This window comes from Nematostella vectensis, chromosome 15 (assembly GCF_932526225.1).
Source record: "Nematostella vectensis chromosome 15, jaNemVect1.1, whole genome shotgun sequence".
Taxonomy (NCBI): Eukaryota; Metazoa; Cnidaria; class Anthozoa; order Actiniaria; family Edwardsiidae; genus Nematostella; species Nematostella vectensis.
Window position 1 is genome coordinate 8,430,290 of NC_064048.1, and position 18,059 is coordinate 8,448,348.

The 18,059-nt window shown below is 36.0% G+C and overlaps 2 protein-coding genes across 7 annotated transcripts in view; one reads left to right on the forward strand and one right to left on the reverse strand.

The window, feature by feature from the left end:
• LOC5506085 (neuronal acetylcholine receptor subunit alpha-10) overlaps positions 1–14,724 on the reverse strand; it is a 38,171-nt gene extending 23,447 nt beyond the window's left edge. Inside the window, exons 1-3 of one of the 2 annotated variants that reach the window (XM_048722485.1) lie at positions 14,573–14,724; positions 13,544–13,655; positions 6,759–6,823 (exon numbers count right to left, since the gene is read on the reverse strand). The gene's annotated coding sequence lies outside the window, so the exon portion shown is untranslated. The other variant, XM_048722484.1, reaches the window with a different exon arrangement.
• LOC5504980 (neuronal acetylcholine receptor subunit alpha-10) overlaps positions 1–18,059 on the forward strand; it is a 37,535-nt gene that overhangs the window by 11,358 nt on the left and 8,118 nt on the right. For 2 of the 5 annotated variants that reach the window (XM_048722480.1, XM_048722483.1), the window contains one exon: positions 13,568–13,645. In XM_048722480.1, coding sequence (XP_048578437.1) covers positions 13,594–13,645 — 52 coding nt within the window. In that variant the 5' untranslated portion in view covers positions 13,568–13,593. Of the gene's footprint in view, positions 1–4,278; positions 4,535–7,493; positions 7,863–13,567; positions 13,646–16,087; positions 16,468–18,059 lie in introns of those variants that run through there. The other 3 variants (XM_048722481.1, XM_048722482.1, XM_048722479.1) reach the window with 3 other exon arrangements.

An 18,059-nucleotide genomic window follows, 5' to 3' on the forward strand; every position in this document is an offset into this window, starting at 1 on the left:
TGACTAAAAACTGTGGGGAGAGGTATGATGATTGAACCTCCCATCGTGAACTTAAAGATGCGTCATAGGTTTCAAGAGACATAATGTTTGAACCTTGAGGTGATAAGGTAATATCAGTTATGATAATTGCTTGTGTAAGTCAAAGCCACAATAACCGTTACTCGCTAAAAGCTACCACATTGTTAGGAACTTCGCATGTGGTCCGGCTACATGTGGCCTAGTAAATATGTGGTTCGCTGGTATCTATTGTGCAAATGCGCTTCATTATAGCTCATTTAACGGATACATCCCTTAACGCATACGATACACATCGTAACGTATGTGGTATGGTATGGTGCAGTAATACCTTAGTTGTAGGTTACGGTAAAACTATGCCGTGTCATTAGGAAACAAAGAGTGACTTACAACTAGCGCGTGTGTGTAAATCAGAGTAAAGAAGGAGCAATAAATAAGGAACCATACTGTGTGATTTTTTTATCCCTCCTCTTTGCTTGCATCTCCTGTTATACACACACGTTAGCTGTGATTCCGCTTCCTTTTTCGTCCCCGCTTTGTTCCATCTCATCTACACCTTTGTTATTGTTTTCATTTAATATTGGAAGGCACATGTGCTAAAGTCTCGAAATAATCTGAAAACAAAGTTTCATACTTTATTTAACAAATTCAATCGAAAATTGTGTATGGGCGGTAATCCAACTTTTTCATTACAATTCCCCTGAAAATACTCAAAGACGCCGCCAAGCATGGGACCTGTTACACTTGGACTACCCTCTTTGAAAATAATAGCTGCTTTTAGCAGTGCTAATGATGCAATGGCATAGCCAGACACTGCCTTGGGAGGTTATTTCATACGCGAAAGGTGGAAACAAAAAAGAGTGTTTGTAAGTGTTCGTTAGGCTCGCTAGCTGCCTGTATGTAAGATTGCGCTTCCTAATTCTGGATAGTCCAGGTACAATTTCCATCGGAAATGCAATGTCCACCAAGTTGTGGTAGATTTTATAGAACAGGTCTAGGTCCATGTGTTCCTATTCTATCTTTTAGGGGTTCCCACTCAATGTACATAAGCATACCGCTGACACTACCCGTAGGCTGGTGTTATGCACGATAAAGCAGGCCTGTTTTAGGATCTAAATTGCTAATCTGACTTAGGTATTGCTAATCTGACTTAGGACTTGTAAGTACTTACTGCAAGCCACGAGAAAGCTTAGTGGCACAAGCTTTGCATCACAAGCCACACTAGAACCCTTATTTGATCATGGTCCAGCTCAGCTCAAGATTTTTCAGATATTAAAAAAAACCTGTCTCTCTAATTTTGGGACTGTGAAGCCTCTCGTCTTGCATCCCAACCTTCGCAGCAATTCTTTAATCTGTCTAGGGGGACCTGATAGGACATATCTGCGCAGGGGGGTGGCCCAGGGGGTCCAGGCCCCCAGCAGCCAAAAATACAGTAAATGTACGAGACCGCTGCTGCGGGGATCAGTTTGTAGCTATACCTTTTTCAATAAACGTCGGGTCAATGACAAAGGGCGAATATAGAAGTTCTATGACCAGTTACTGCTTATGGGTATAATGAAGACGATGAAAAGATCATAATCATGATTTGAAGTTGATAAGAAAACTTATCGCATGTGTTTTTCACAGTTTCTATCATTCAGTAAAAATATCCTTAGGTATATTTCGATAATATACCTATAACTTCCATTACGCATATTTCTATACTTCTATACTTTAATTTTTTTATTTTAAATTTTAATTTCTTTGTTTTTACTGTTACAATCTAATCCTTGAATAAGTTTATCATTAACTTCAAATGCAGAACTAATCAGAATATTAGAAAAAATAAATAATATTTCATCCTTAAATATTTTACTTGTGAAAACACTGCTATGTAATGCTTATCCGCGACAAAATGTTCCCGTTTTCCAAATACCTGGAAAGTACTTTATGCCGAATATTCCCCTTTTTTAGGATAAATGACTGTTGAATTGTTATTTTTTCCCTTATTTATTGTATAAAAGAAATCCGAATTAAATTAAGTTTTTGAAAATTTTGTTTCATATTATCAGTCCAATAAGTAGTTGAAAGCGACAGTTTTGGGTCCAGAAAAAAATTTAAAATTCGATTGAGCTGTTTTTGGTCAATTTTGCCAAATTATTTGCGACTTTCAAATGTTTATTGAAGTAATTTTCTGTTGTAAAAGCTTATAATACCAAAGCCTCCGGAAGTTTTACTGATTCAACGGTTAACTCTATTCCCATAGGTGCCAGGCAAACGCCGGCGTGTAAAAAATAAAGATAGAGGTGACCAAGCCTTTAGTTATAATATTCAATAAAAGCGTGCGAATAGAAACTGGCACCTCGTTAGCTACTACTCATCAAGAGAAGCGAACGCCGCTTTACAGGTACTTCAGGGCAACGCGTTTAACTATAAGCAAATTAGTCTTGAGTTAAGAAGTTTTTAATTGCATGCATGTTTTGCCTTGGCCTTTCTAAGGTTGTGCACAATCAAAGAGTGATATCCACGGTTCTCGCTACGATACTGCACACATGTAGAATCTAATGACCAGAAATCCATGGATAATTGGTTAAGTTATTATTTTTTTTATAAATATGAATATGTTTTTTTGTAAACCGGTTTATGGCACATTGATTACTGTTTTTACGAAGTTTAATTTTGTTCTACAATCAGAAATTGGTTAAACGATTCTGCATAATTAATCAAGAAGACCGTTTAAGTGCAGTCTGCACAACGTTTACATTTTTATGTATCTTCATTAGCATTGAATAGTTTCCGTGGAAAGCTCAAAGTGCTTAACCGTTCCAGGACTACCATAGCTTATAAATCACTTATGACGCGTCAATGCTTATTCCTTAAAAAAAAAATGATAATTATAATAAAATATAATCTTAATATAACACATTTTTATTGTTTCCAATGCCATTTCATTGAAGGTTTTTTTTATTGCAATTTGTGAGAATTTCGGTGCTATGCTAGTTTGAACGCTTCAGACCTTGAAAAGTGCAGTACTACAAGTGTCTATTAGCGTGAAAAAGAAAGGCTGTAATATAGCTCTCTGCTCTTATTTCTGACTGCCTTAGAGCTATCCGCTTACGACAGCTTTTTAAGAAATTAGTAGAGCTGTTGGTAAAGCTACGAAAGATTTTAGTGTTCGAATGTGGAAAATAAGTCCGAAATGCAAGGAACATACAACCACTTGTACGAAATCATGGTTTCCATTTTACGTCTTCGCTGTGCACATGCGCGAGGTTTCTACGTCATGTCAGAATTTACTAATATTAATATGCCCGCGACTGTTTGAATGTTAACCACCATGGGCCGGTTCCTAGAAGGCCAGATAAGGAGTTATCTGTAGATAAATGCTTATCCAACGGAAAAATCCTAAACAAATCCCATACAACAGATACTTTATCCAGCCTTTCAGGAACCATCGCCAGGACGTCTGTTCTTCCACAGGGCTTCAAATTACCAAAAGTGGAAAAGCAAATAGTATCATCATTTACATATAAACTTGTAGACAAGTAGGTTAACATGTTTAAAAGTAAAGCTTGTAAAAATGTTAATTTGTAAACATGTGAACTCGTAAACACGTGTAAACTGTAAGTTTCTTTACACATGTAATCTTTAAACATTTAAACTTGTTAATATGACAAAATAAGTTTAACTGTTTATTTTGGTAACATCATAACACAGTATTGAATCATAGTCATAATAAAGTTCAAATTATGAGTAAAAAACTGTCCCACAGTAGCTGAACTCCGAAAACCTCTAAGAAATCGCTTCCTAGCCACCTCTAAGATAGAATTACCCTTTTCTTGTTCTAGATTCGATCAGCGGTCATAGAATATTGTCATTTAACGGCTCTCCTAACCATACTAACCAAAAAAACGAATGTTAGAAAAACCGCATAATGTTTTCCAATTGATGTTACAACTGAAGTCGATACGACTTACTTGGATGAACAGAAGTCTGAAAGAAGGAGATGGATGTAGAAATGCTTTAAAAACTGAGAACTAGAATATCCCTAGACTAAGTTTTGAAATAACTTGCTTGTTTCATTTTTTTTTTAAGAATACGATAACAGTTGATTAAGCTTGGTCGGGGCTTTGTAATGGCTGTATATTTTCTGGAGTTATGTTAGCTGATCAATTAAAAAAAGAATTTTCCCCAAGCTGTATATGTTTCTCATCGATTTCCTTGCTAGATCGGTCTCAGCACTTCTACAGGTATATTTAGGATTTGATAAATATTTTATTGCGCATGAGAAACCCTGCTATGTGATTGGTCATTATATCACATCCACAATCAAACTGATTGGACGACAGACAATGCGGCGGAATGTTACAAATATACAGGCATTCTTCGGCACGCTCCTTTAAAGAAGCTAACAAAACCACAAATTAAAATAGACCGAAGGCAATCCGATAGAATAATCCAGAAATTATTATAAACCATTTCTACATCTGCAGTTTGGACTTGGCTTATTATCGCCTCCACTCTGCAAAAGTCTTGAAAGGTAACAACATATCTTTTTTTTTATTCTTAGCTGGTTCACTCATATTAGTTAATCGAGCATACGTAAGTTTCTTTGACATCAAAACTAAACAAACTTAGCCAATTTGAAAGTCCTTAACATTAACTGTAAAAGTTAAGTTCTCAATCCATCTTCATTTAGTAAGCTTAAGTCATTTGGCTTTATAAGCTATAATTAAGCTCTATGTCGCGCTAAATGAGATTTATTCGATGCAATGTATTTTATAATGGTTTCTGTTTATTCTCTATCTTTCACGTGCTTATACCCATTATTACTTTCACATACTTCATTTAGTTCCGTCTTGCGGTCAATTTTTTACTTTAAATCCCAGTTTGCAAAGAATTGACTCTGTTGAGTTAAATAGATATTTTTTCAAACACACAGTTTCCTGCGATGCCGCTGTTGTTGAATTCTGTGGCGCGTCCTCCGTTATTTACAGAAAATCAGATACACATCAACCACTTCTTATTTCCTTTTCGTTACCTTTTTAACTGGTGTTGTAGAGTTAAATCTCGATAGAAACGAATGCTTCTTACACATGGTATTTTGCTAGGATGATAAAATTGCGGTAGGCAGTCACTTATCAAGTACCTTCCTCTATTGAAAGTCCAATTTCCCTTTTCCTGAAATATTGGTCACTACAATCACTTCCCTGCTACAATCTTGTACTTTATATCCTAAGTACCGCTTCTTCTCCATGAAAGAGCCCTTACCAGCCTTTGGTATCGTTTATAACAAATATTTGAGAGCAAATTATGACAAAAAATCTTAAAATCACCATTTGAAGATACCGAAATTTAATAAAAAATATCGCAATAGTTTCGCAAAAATCAGCCGACGGAAGTTGATTCTTTCTTAAACTTTGGTATAAGACAAAATATCAGAGTATCGGTCCGTAGTTTACAATTTACTGTATTTGTGAACTTGATTATAATCCTATTGATGGCTATTATTCAGCAACCAACTGACGCTATTAGCACATTTTTTGAAAGATAACCTTTTTATACAATTTGAGCAGAAATCTGATCGAACCTCTCGCGATTTTTAGATTTATAGAAAGACCTATGCCGCCATGGTTACTTGTCACTTTACATTAAACAATGTCGAAATATAACGGAGGGTATTATATATGGCTATGAAAACGGGGGCAGCTCCACCTACGTGATCGTCAGGAAAAAGATGAAGTGTATGTCGAGAAGCTCGAGCACATGTTTAAACTTTATATCTATGACGTCTTTATGATTTCACGGCACGGCTCAGAAGAGAGACCACAATTCCTTAATACATCAACAACACACTCGATCACTCGATCAAATTCTAGTATAAGTGCTAAAGACCTAATATCAACTTCCCGAAAGTAAATGTTCATAATATCTAGAATTGTAATCTTACAACGGACGAATACACGAGCAACCGACAGACACACACGCCCACTTTAACTGGTTGTCATTCCACCATTCTCATTAAAAATGCAGTCTCCCTTTTAGCCAAGCGTTATGACTTAGAAAAACTTGTTCTGAAAACACCACATTACAAGATACTTGATAAGTACATTAGTTACTTCCTAGCGTCAGGCTATGAAAAATAATCAACCGTCGAGGGAGAGATGGTTATTATTGGGTCGTTATTAGAAAATGTTACGTAACTCATTAATTCGAATTGCTTAACCCAAAAATGCTAAGACGCCGTAATGTTGTATTACTAATATTTAAACACCTATTTTGAATGATTCTACACTCGGAGAAACCATGTCATAGCCCGCAGTGCTTCATGGGTATCAAATAAATGAGAATATAAGTGTAAATAAATCAAATCCAGGTAATGAAAGTTGAAGTTTTCTTATCTATGTGCCTGCAAACACTCACATCATGTCACACTGCTTTCAAAGAATAAGATTCAGCCATTTATACGCTACCCCTGAGTCATTGCGGGTTTCGACACGGATTCTCGAGTGCAGCCTTAAAATATGTAAGGTGTAAATAATGAAGCCAAACCAGAACGAAGAAGTTGATATCCTATCTCTGATCATACCTAGATCTTTCTATCATCGGATTACATAATGTGAGCTTAAAAACACGTTGAATTAGGACATGAAAAAACGGACATTTGCTATAATCATTTCGTGCGGATTTAGCTGCTATTGAGCTTTAAAATAGTAATAATACACTGGCATCGAGTATTTTTCTAATAAGACTTTCCTACTTACCGATATGTTGAAACCAAGTTACTTGATACAGCGAAGATTGCAAGCTTTCCTCTTATGGTCTGTTGCTGAAATTAAACCATAGGGATTCGAGATTAAAGCAATTACTTTTTCGTGCAACCTCCCTCTCTGGTTGTTTATGTTTTGTTCAAAGTCTTTTCAAACTTCTCGCTGTGTTTTTTTTATCGAATCGGGCGGTGTGATTTATCCCTTTTGTTTAAACAAAGTAAATTTTTTATATGAATTATACAACGAAAACTCAATATGCTGAGATAACCATGTATCTGGGTACTAAACCTTTTGGCTTAAACAATCTTCCTGTTACTTCAAAGCGACTATCTCGCTTATTGTTTTCTTTTTCATATTCACAAGTTTTCTAAAGATTATGGGATACAATCTGACTTGTTTATAACATTGATTCTATAGCGCAAAGATAAAGCTTATCCAAACATTTTCTGATATCGATATAAATGTAAATGATCTTTCTTCTCATACAAATTGGGAATTTGAAGGCACATATTGTGAATTTGAAGGCACATACCTTCATATGTGCGGCGCTTTCTTGAAACAAAACAACAAATCAAAATCAATTCTTTAGATTTCCCATCTTAAAGGCCACATGGTAAATTTAAAGCACCTAAAAGCCCCTTTTCCCATCGATTTATCTCCACATTCACGATTACTTAAAAGCAACAAAAAAAAAAAAGAAAAACACGCCATTTAGGGCCCGAAAACAGCATGCCCTCACATCCAAATTAACCAATCAGGGACTGAGGTTTTATAACGTCATTGGGGTCCCAAGGAGAAAAGACAACCCGCTGCGTGTGTTGAAAAATGATGGTGAGAAAAAACAAAAAGGATCACAGATAAGCGAGTGTCTAAGAAAAAGCCGATTCGGAAGGTGCGTCGGGAAGCGGATGCTAACTCCGTTATACGCCAACCCAATTGTTAACGCTGCGTTACCGATACATTAGCCGAATCCTTTGGCAGTTTCGTACTGTGTTAAGAGTTTTGGCGCGTGAGATGGCTAAAGCATGAGTGATTTTCGTGTTTCATAACTCTTGTCAGGACTGGAACAGCTGTTAATTGTGACTGAACATTACAAAGGTATGAACAACTATGGCTATCAACTCGATATGTTCTTTTTCTTTTCGTTTCGTTTCTGGAAATTTGAATAAGTAGTTTTAAAAACGATATTCGAAGTTTGCAGTCGTTTTATTTTTGTCAAAGTGTGGGTTTATAGTTCTCACGTCTTCTTTAGCGTTACTAAGCCAGTTGTCAACGGAGTGGGAGTTTTAACAAAAGAACTAAGCGACTCTGTTGTGCTAGGGACCCACATTCAAATACTTTGTTTTTAATTATTGATTACCACCACTTCTGTTCTTCGTAATGTTTTCCCATATGAGACATCATCTTTTCATGATATTTTCACAAAGTAAAACTGAAGTCATGTGTTATTTTGTTTTCATTTTGTTAATTTTCAAATATTTTCTGTGAATTTGGCATAGTCCAGTATTTAGACAGAGTATTTTTATTTTGGTGATGATAGTACAATTTACAGCTGAATCCATTGAATCTCACGGTTTTTCAGTCAAGATTTTGTCACAAATTCGCTTTATTGTTTTTCTTTCGCATTTTTCATGAATTTCTGCTTTAAATTGTCTGTCTCGAATCAGTAGGATTCCTAAGAACAATTTTCTTTTCCTGCGCAAAGAATTTTGCTTTTCCTCATAGGCTATGTTTATCTTTTGCATTAGATAAACGCATAAGCCAAACACTAGTTTATTTACTCCCTACCATTGATTTGCCAAAAAATTGCGCCGCGTTAAAAGTTGATTACTTTTTGCTGATATAATCTCTAAGTTTATTTTGTGGTCAACAGCCTGATTGTATTAGCAGCTTATTTTAATTGGCTTGTTGATGCTAGGCGATCTATATATCTTACCCTAACTTGTCAAAGGTGAAGCGCCATACCTTCTATATAAGGCGCAAAACTGTTTGGTCTAAGCTATGGTTATTGCTATTTACTGTTATCTGATTAATCTCTGACATCGTTTGCTCTATAAATCGACTCCTTTCCCAAATAATAAATTTCAGGGCATTAATAAGAAATGTTTGGTGGCGGACTTTTAAAAAAAAAAATCTATTTTTTTTTTTTTGTTTAATAAGTTGTAGGGATATTTTTTTTTTCTTCACTTTAAATTGATCTCTATCGATAAACGGCCACTTACGTAACAATCTCCTACGAATTTCGGAAACGCCGAAAATATTTCAAAGTTGTAAAAGAAGTGTGTCTATTGGAAGTTTCTTTGAAGATTTGACTGATAATTTAGAGCTGATAACCTAAGCGCGGATTTAAATAGATTCTCTTGTCTAAATTTCTTTAATATTTCCTTTTGTTGCTATATTTTAGTCAACAATTATCTGTTGAACATTGTGCATGTCAATGTTTCTCTTTGTACAATAGCCTTAAAGCCGCATTGTCACTAGATCACTTCCGGAGGTCCGACGGAAACCTCAACTGTTAAAAGTACAAAATAATCTATTTTAATCCGAGATATATAACAGGCCATTCGTCCTAATTTATCAATCACAACCTCAAAGAAACTTCCAATAGACACACTGCTTTAAATATTTTGAAATATTTTTCGCGTTTTACTTTAAAAATCATCGGATATTGTTACGTAATTGACCGGAAGCCGATAAAAAGATAGCCGCAGCTATTTATAGATTAGCACGTCCGAGTAAATTCACTATGTCTCGTGATGTTTTTATTCACGCTTTACAAAAAATCGAAAGTTTACATTATACTAAGCATACCACTTACACGTACTAACAAGTCAAAACTGTAACATTTATTTTAGCTGGCTCTGATTACGCGTTATTACTGAACGCCCACGTAACTTTAGGGAACTTTTAAACCCTTTTATACCTTTTATACTACCCATTTGAAACTACCAATTCATTCAGAAACTCATTCTGTATCATTTATCCAAAAACTTCAGTTTGTTGCACGTGTATGATAAGCGGGTATAAGTAAACTTCATTTTAAAAAAAAGTTAAAATATTTTTTTTTCATTTACAGAGTCAGAAAGTGTTTAGTACTTTTTATCTGAGAATTTCAGATCCAGTTTCGAATTCTTCTTTCCAGTATCGTATTTGTCTGTTTGGGAAAGTTTCTAGTACTCTCTACTGGTTAAAAATCCATCTTAGGTTAATTTTTGAGGAGGAATTTCAATTATATTCTAACCCCTAGCTAATTATGGATTATTGCTGTATTATACCCCATTGTTAACCCACAGCTTCAGCAATAAGCCCTAATTTAGTTTGCCCTGAACGTGACAGGACTAGAAAAGATAGCGGTTCACATGATGCGCTACCCTGTTCACCTGCTATTTTGCACAATACGCTCTAAACAATAAGCCAAACTACGATAATCGACCGCTATAAACTTGACCGCGTCCATTCCATGAATCACAGTATATAATCCTTAAATTTTAGAGATGAATTAGTCCTCCTGGCTATCAATACTCTGCTAGAAGAGGCTTTTCCCTTCTATCTCTCTTTACATTGGCCTGTTTACTCGCGATCCGGTGTTTGCGCGGTGTTTAACAACTCAGCTACGCGACACACACAGACGCGAATGACTACGATCAAAGAGTCACAGAGGAGAAAATTCTGCTCACAGGGTAGGCTACCAACCGCTGCAAAGTCGACAGATTCCTGGCCATTAATCACAGTTTTTAATCCACAATTAAGGGAAGAGAGTTTCCTGACTATCATTAACCGCTTCACATGTTACTGCATCGTGGCAGTAAAACGACCGTTTTGTTGACTATCATCTCATGAACGTTGGAAAACGCAACTCGGTCTAGTGTGACAGTTGACAGAAAGAACTTTTACTCAGTGAGTAGTCTAGTATTTACTCGATGCAAAATCGAATTTAGGCTTCTCCTTAGTTTTAACTTCATCTCGCCATGCAGAACTTCAATCAATCAATTATTTTGTTTTTACCCTAGTAATATAAAAATAAAAAAACGGATATAAACAGAGTGTCTAGGGATGTTTTTTTATAAGCACGTTTGATGTTTTAGATGAATTCACTTTCCCCCTGGTATCACCTCAATTTTTTTCATTTTTATATGATGTACTATTGCTGTTTGGTGCACGATTCATTGACCAATTTCATTTTTCAATAAAGCTTTAATTAATATATTTTTTCTCACAGTGAACAATCCTATGCAAGTCATGATTTGCAACACTGAGCTTTTGCAAACAACATCAGCATTATCTGCCACCATTTGGTCAATCTAGCGTACCAAGTGTGGGAAAGCATTTGCACTTATCGGCTGATTTGGCTGATCGGCTGAGTCATTTCAATATTCTCGAATGAATTTTTTTCTCATAATTTGTCTTCAAATTTATGGCGGTGAAAATAATAACAAAGGTGTGGCTGAAAAGGGTCCTAGAAAAATACAACAGCGACGTGACATCAGCATCGACAATAAACATCACGTAAAAATACATTAGCATCATCAACATAATTACAAAGCTGCCTCTGAATACCGCAACAGCAAGTGTTGCCCGAGTGGCAGGCCCTTTTATCGTTCCCTATGAAGTATATACCGTGTAGTTTTACTTTTCCTCTCCGACTTTAAAAAAAAAATGCCTGAAACTCAGGCTACAGCAAGCGCAAGTCGACAAAAATGGCCGCAACACATCATCATCACCACCGTCATCATTATCATCATCATCATCACCACCATCATCATTATCATCATCATCATCACCATCATCATCATTATTATCATCACCACCATCATCATTATCACCACCGTCATCACCACCGTCATCATCATCATCATCATCATCATCACCATCATCATTATCATTATCATCATCACCACCGTAATCTTCAACATCATTACTACCACCATCATAATCGTAATCACCATCATAATTAAAATCATCATCATCATCACCACCGTCATCTTCAACTTCATCACTATCACTATCATAATCGTAATCACCATCATAATTAAAATCATCATCATCACCACCGTCATCTTCAACATCATCACTATCACTATCATAATCGTAATCACCATCATAATTAACATCATCATCATCATCACCGTCATCTTCAACTTCATCGCTACCACCATCATAATCGTAATCACCATCATAATTAAAATCATCATCATCACCACCGTCATCTTCAACATCATCACTATCACTATCATAATCGTAATCACCATCATAATTAACATCATCATCATCACCACCGTCATCTTCAACTTCATCGCTACCACCATCATAATCGTAATCACCATCATAATTAAAATCATCATCACCACCGTTATCTTCAACATCATCACTATCACCATCATAATCGTAATCACCATCATAATTAACATCATCATCATCATCACCACCGTCATCTTCAACTTCATCACTACCACCATCATCATTAACATCATTAATCATTAATATTATGTGCCTTTAAACGTCCAAAAAAACAACAGCTTCTCCAATGCTAAATGTCTTGTGCGTTACTTCCTTTCTAACACACTGCTTGTAATCAAATGTGCTTTCTTTGTGCGTTATGCTTGTAGCATAACTGAAGCCCGAAAATCTCTGCACGAACATGTAACTGTAAATGATTGACAGCAAAGTAACAGCATTCTACTCCCAAACTGGCCATCACAATATCTTATCTTTTGAAGAATCAAACTGCTTTATGCCATAGCAGCTTAGGGAAAATCCAAAAACAAACACAGTTTTTACAGATAATTGTGTGACTGGGAGTATTGCCTTCATTCATGCGTTTCTAACCCCCCTTTAATATCCATCTTGCCATTTTAGTGTTCGCCTCTACTTTTGCGAAATTTTCGAAAATATTACCAGAGAATGTAAAAGCGGATGTCTCATCTTAGATAAATACCCCGCATTGATAAACCTCTTACAGAAACTAACATTTATCGCTGTTATTTAATATGGTATAGTGACAATTGAATTGTACATGATAAATCCGGCTTTTAAGTCATCTTTATTTGTTTTATCCAATCCTGGTTTTGCTGAGAATTTAGAGGCTTAGCATGAGACATTAGTGTTGGACAGTATTTCACACTATTTAAAAAAGAAATGTCAGTTTGTTTTTCACAGGGTCAAAGGTCTATGCTAATTGTTGTTATTGTTTTATTTTGACGATAAGACTAAGCAAGGATCAATGCGATATACGAAAAAAAAAAACATCCAAAAAGAAAATAATATTATATTCTGACAAAATGACAATTAATCAATCTCTTCCCATTCGAGTGTTCTTGGAGTGTTCTTGTTTCCTTTATTCATATTTTTACTTCTTTATAACATGTTTAACAGTTACAAAATTTGACATTCTATTAGTATTACATTAAATGAGCGATCAGATCTTAATTCGCAAGGGTGTAATATAGGTGATCTTCTTCAAAGTTATTAGGTTATATAACGGATTTTGGTCGGCACTAGCGTAAAGAAAGCAGACATAATAGATACATACGCAATTACCGTACCAAATCAACTACAACGCTAAGAAACAACTCGAACTTTATCTAGTTGCTGGCTTTGTGGTTATCGGTATTATCTCGGTGACAGTAGCTAAGAAGTTTTAGTTGTGATCGATCTAAAGCTGTGACAGAAGCAGAATTGGAAAAAGTCTTAATTGACGTCCACCAAAACACTGTTGTGACTCGTAAAAGAAAGGCACAGGGTACCCGTATGACTGAGAACGATTGTAACATGTATCTGACCTTTTTTCTCTTTTTTTTTTCCAGGTGTTTAATCTCCGTGGTGGAGCAGAATGAGGGGCTTGCTCAGGGTTGCAGCGGTCCTTTCGTATTTGCTACTAGCAGGTAAGACCCCCTGTAAACCGAACGTAATTAGGATAAAAAAATTTTGTAATTGTTGACAAGTTAACAAAGGACCCTTACTAAAGAGGACAATTACAAAATATTGGCATCATTTTTTTTTCTTGTTATGCATTTGTTTACCTTTGTTAAAAGTATGAACTCCTGTAAACAGAAATAAAAATCACAAAAAGTTTTTCCCCAAACGAGTAAAAACCGTCGATCCTTTGTTATTGTTTATAAATGAAAATGCAACGGTTTATTAACAAGAAAACTTCGAAATAACAATCTGCGAATGAAGTCTGATACGTTATTGACGCGGGATTCTCTATGTAAGTATCTTGGTTACTCGTTTGACTTAGCCGATGGAAATGTTGCTTTTAGTCACTCGGCATTGATCGGGAGCATAAAATGGCGGCGTGATGGGCCTTCTTTAAGTGACAACGACACTCGCTAGAGAGGGCTCGTTTGACTGATGTTATCTATGATTGCCTTGTTGTTGTTAAAGCTAAAACATAATTTTCGGAGTGGTATTCACAGGGAAGGTACACTTGTACAACTACAAGAAACACCTTTTACAAGTGTTTCATGTTGAGAACGCAACACTTTTATGTTGCGTTAAAGGTTCTGCAAGGCACCCTTGCTAAAAAGGGCACTTATACTTACTTCACGACAGACGCAACTTCAAAAGTTACCCAAGAGAAATGGCAGGCGCTGGTACTTAATCATCCAAGGGATGCTGTTGGTTATTAATCATTCCTGTTTGTAGAGCTCAGTTATGCATATAGTCTTTCCAGATTTGCAGCCAAACAACCCCGCCTTTTCGAGTTAACACACTGGCCTATAACAATACGACCAAGGAAGTCCAATTTGTGCTATTCTTATTGTTCCCCAATTTCATTTCTTTCTCCGTAAATAAATTATTCCAATTACCTTCGTCTTTTGTGAATGACTAAGAGAGTGTTCTATCGTTGATTTTTCACCTAGTAAAGTAAGTGTCGATGTCAATAGATCTCGTCACCTCATGTTGCACCATCCATTGTTTCAACACCCGTCTCATGAACTGCCCGACCAAATTAAGAATGTGCCACATTGCACCCTTGTTTTCAAGCTACTCTTGAATTTCTTACCAAAAGCGGGAATTTTGTCTATGTGAATAGCATTTTCGCTATAGACTAGTTATGTCGCCTTCTTTTCAAAGCTTTTTCACTATCTGTGGTTGTTGAGAACTGACCAAAGCACACACCTTTTTTTTACTTGAGTCATAATTTGATGCTCGCAATACAGTAATGTCAATTTTTATCTTTACTTCAGAAAACAACTTATTTCCCATTGTTCTTGGGTGTTTGCATACTGGTTTCGTGTCAGCTTTATGGATTGCATGTATCGTTTGAAGGTTAAGATTTGTTTGTACATACCACACTATTTATAATAACCCGATTTTACACATGGTGAGAACTGTGGGAACCTAAAAATAGATTTAATTCCTCGCTTGGATTTGCGTGCAGATAACTTCAGACGAGCTGCGTGAGACCCTAACCAAATCACAGTATCCTATGGAGTTAAGTTAGCGCTAAAAACATCAATACTCCTAACAAGATATCCTTATCCTATCGGAAGCCCAGGAGATGCGTTTATGGAGTGATTAAATTTAGATTGTGTTTAGTGTTTTAATTGCTTTATGGCGAGTTCAATTGGTGTGAATGTGGGGTGAATTTTTTATGTATGTTCGACAAAATTGCTAACAATTCTCACCGATTTTAAAATTTGAAGAATATTACTTGACGCAAAATGAAAAAAAATTATATACGAAATATTACTTACAAATATTACTTGCGTTTCCCTTGTTTATGTTATCTATAACATTTTGTGTTACATTCGACTATATAAGACATTTTTTTTCTGCGAAAAATCACTAAGCTAAGATAAATCAGTTGTTTGTTTTAGATCTGCCTAAGTGTGAGGAAATTGGTTTTGAATAGCTAGTTATGAATTTATCAGTGTGTCCCCTGACTTAAAGTCTTCACCCGGACAATGGCTTCAAACCTCACGGCTGTTAAACTTAACAGTCATTGGCTCATAACCCAAAACACACCAAGCTACAGTAATCCCGGGCAAAGTTGTTATTGTTTTTAAGTTGTGTCTAAACTTGACACTTTATGTCTCCGGCAATTTTTAATACATGAAACGTTTGCTGAGAAGTAGAGTTTTGTTGGAATCGTTGGGGCGTATTACTTAAAAGGTTCTTATTAAAATGCAATGGGAGAAAGACGTGTTAAGGCTGTTGAAATGTATAATTTCAATAACAGTGCTTTCTATTGAAATTCTGTCAAACCAACCCATATTTGCTTATTTTTTTTTTAGAAAAGGTATCTGGCAGCGATAAAGTTTACAAGCCCTCTCAATGTCGTTTAATTTCGAGCATAATTTTTCGAACCAATCAGAACACAGCCTTCATTAACTCCTGCGGTGCCTCGGGTTCTAGTATTGGTTTTACCCGCTTAATGGCTTCTTTAGCAATCAACCAATCAGCGTGTCAGGACGCAGCAAGAGTGACATCTCGAGATTGGCAGGTGCGGAAGAAGCTCCGTTCTTAAAAATTTCCGAAGAATTTGCTCTTGGTGAAACCGCTTGTGAACTAAAACCCAGTGCATTATCAAAGCTATGAACTAAACATTAATTCACCATGGAGACTCGGAGCAAAACTACGTTATGGCTTCTTTGCTTGGTGTTGCTTTTCCAACGATGCCTTAACGCAGTCTCGAATAACTCTGTAAGCGCCGGCTCCGATATACCACGAGCGTCGAACTCCACGAAAACACGCGCTGGTACGATAATCTTTTTTGATTCTGTATCGAGTTCTTAGAACCTACAGATGCCTTGTGTATCGATTTTTTTTAATCTCGTAGATACCGGATATGTTTACAATAATATCTGTCTGGCCTAATCGATCCGGTATTCATGTAGCGGCCGTGTACTATAAGCATTTATTTATAACGAGACGTTCTCGGGGTATGCTCACTTCCATTCGGAATTTTTAACTTGCCAAAGACGTTAACACGTCTGAGTAAATACTAAATATTAAGCTCGTCTGGGATCCAATTTAGTCACAAAGATGCACTACAAACCGGCGTACTTGCAAAGTAGCCTATTTACTTCTCAAGTAGATTTCTTTCAAAATTATTCCCCTAGACAAATTAACGCAAATGTAGGCCTATGCTAGCTTTAGTATGCGGATTACACTTCAGTCATGCTTAGTAGATTTTTATCATAGCTCTATAAAACCACCGTAAAATTAACCGAGTTAGATACCATCGAGAAATACCCTGGAACGCGGATTAGCGCTCGACTGGCATCTTTTCTGAACTTGTGAATCCACTTTTATTTACTTCAAATCAGAGCTTATCTATCAAATTGCGTATTCTGTACACTACGGAAAACAAAACTTCACGTTACGCATCTGAACATTACACAAAGCTTCACCACAGAAGACCCCTGCTTTATTGTTTTTATCACCCCAAATCCACGATGTCTTGATTTAAATTCTCTTACGAATAAGTTTAGTTGTTGTTTTTACATAACAGGTCAAGTTAAAGTTATCGCTTTAATGTAACGGTTGCTGGTCGGTCGCAAACAAATAGTACTTATTTATGGCTACCTAGCTGGTGGTTGATTTCACAGTCAAGTACAACCAGAAATAATCGCATTTGCATGTTTTGACGGATTGAAACCTGTCCCGCGTTGAGTACACCTGTACACCAATACCTCCTTTTCTAGCGAAGCAGAGTCGTATCTATATTTCACAACCTTTAACTGACTTCATGTTTTGAATTAATAAAGTGTCTTAACTATCTTTTTTGTAGCTTCAATATCTTATCGTGGAATAATAAGGGAACACTTACACTTGAAGAGTTCGCATCCTCAAATCACTCCGTTCACCCTTTTTTAGCCAAGCAGATTCATATATATATTTCTCAACCTTTAGGAACTTCATATTTTGAAGTAATAGAGTGTCAACTATCTTCCTTGTAGCTTCAGTATCTCACCGTGAAATTTTAATATAACCCTTATACTTTATTAAATTCACGTCTTGAAATATCTGGAATCTCTTCGAATTTAAGACGTTCACCCTTTTTTATTAGAACGCTTTATTTCTCGACTTATCCTCGACCGGTCTTAATATGTTTCAGCAGGTCAAGATTGAAATGTTATTTGACTCTTTCTTTGAGTCTTTCTTTCTGTCTTAATATTCTTGACATTTTTTTCTAAGCTCCAGAATCACAATGTCCATGTACTGTATTTAAATGAAATTAAGTTTTGAATGTTGGTTTTATCATTAAACAACAATTGAAAAGACTACCACATACATGTTTGTAAACTTTGAAAAATACATTATATTTAACACAGGTAAGAATATGCA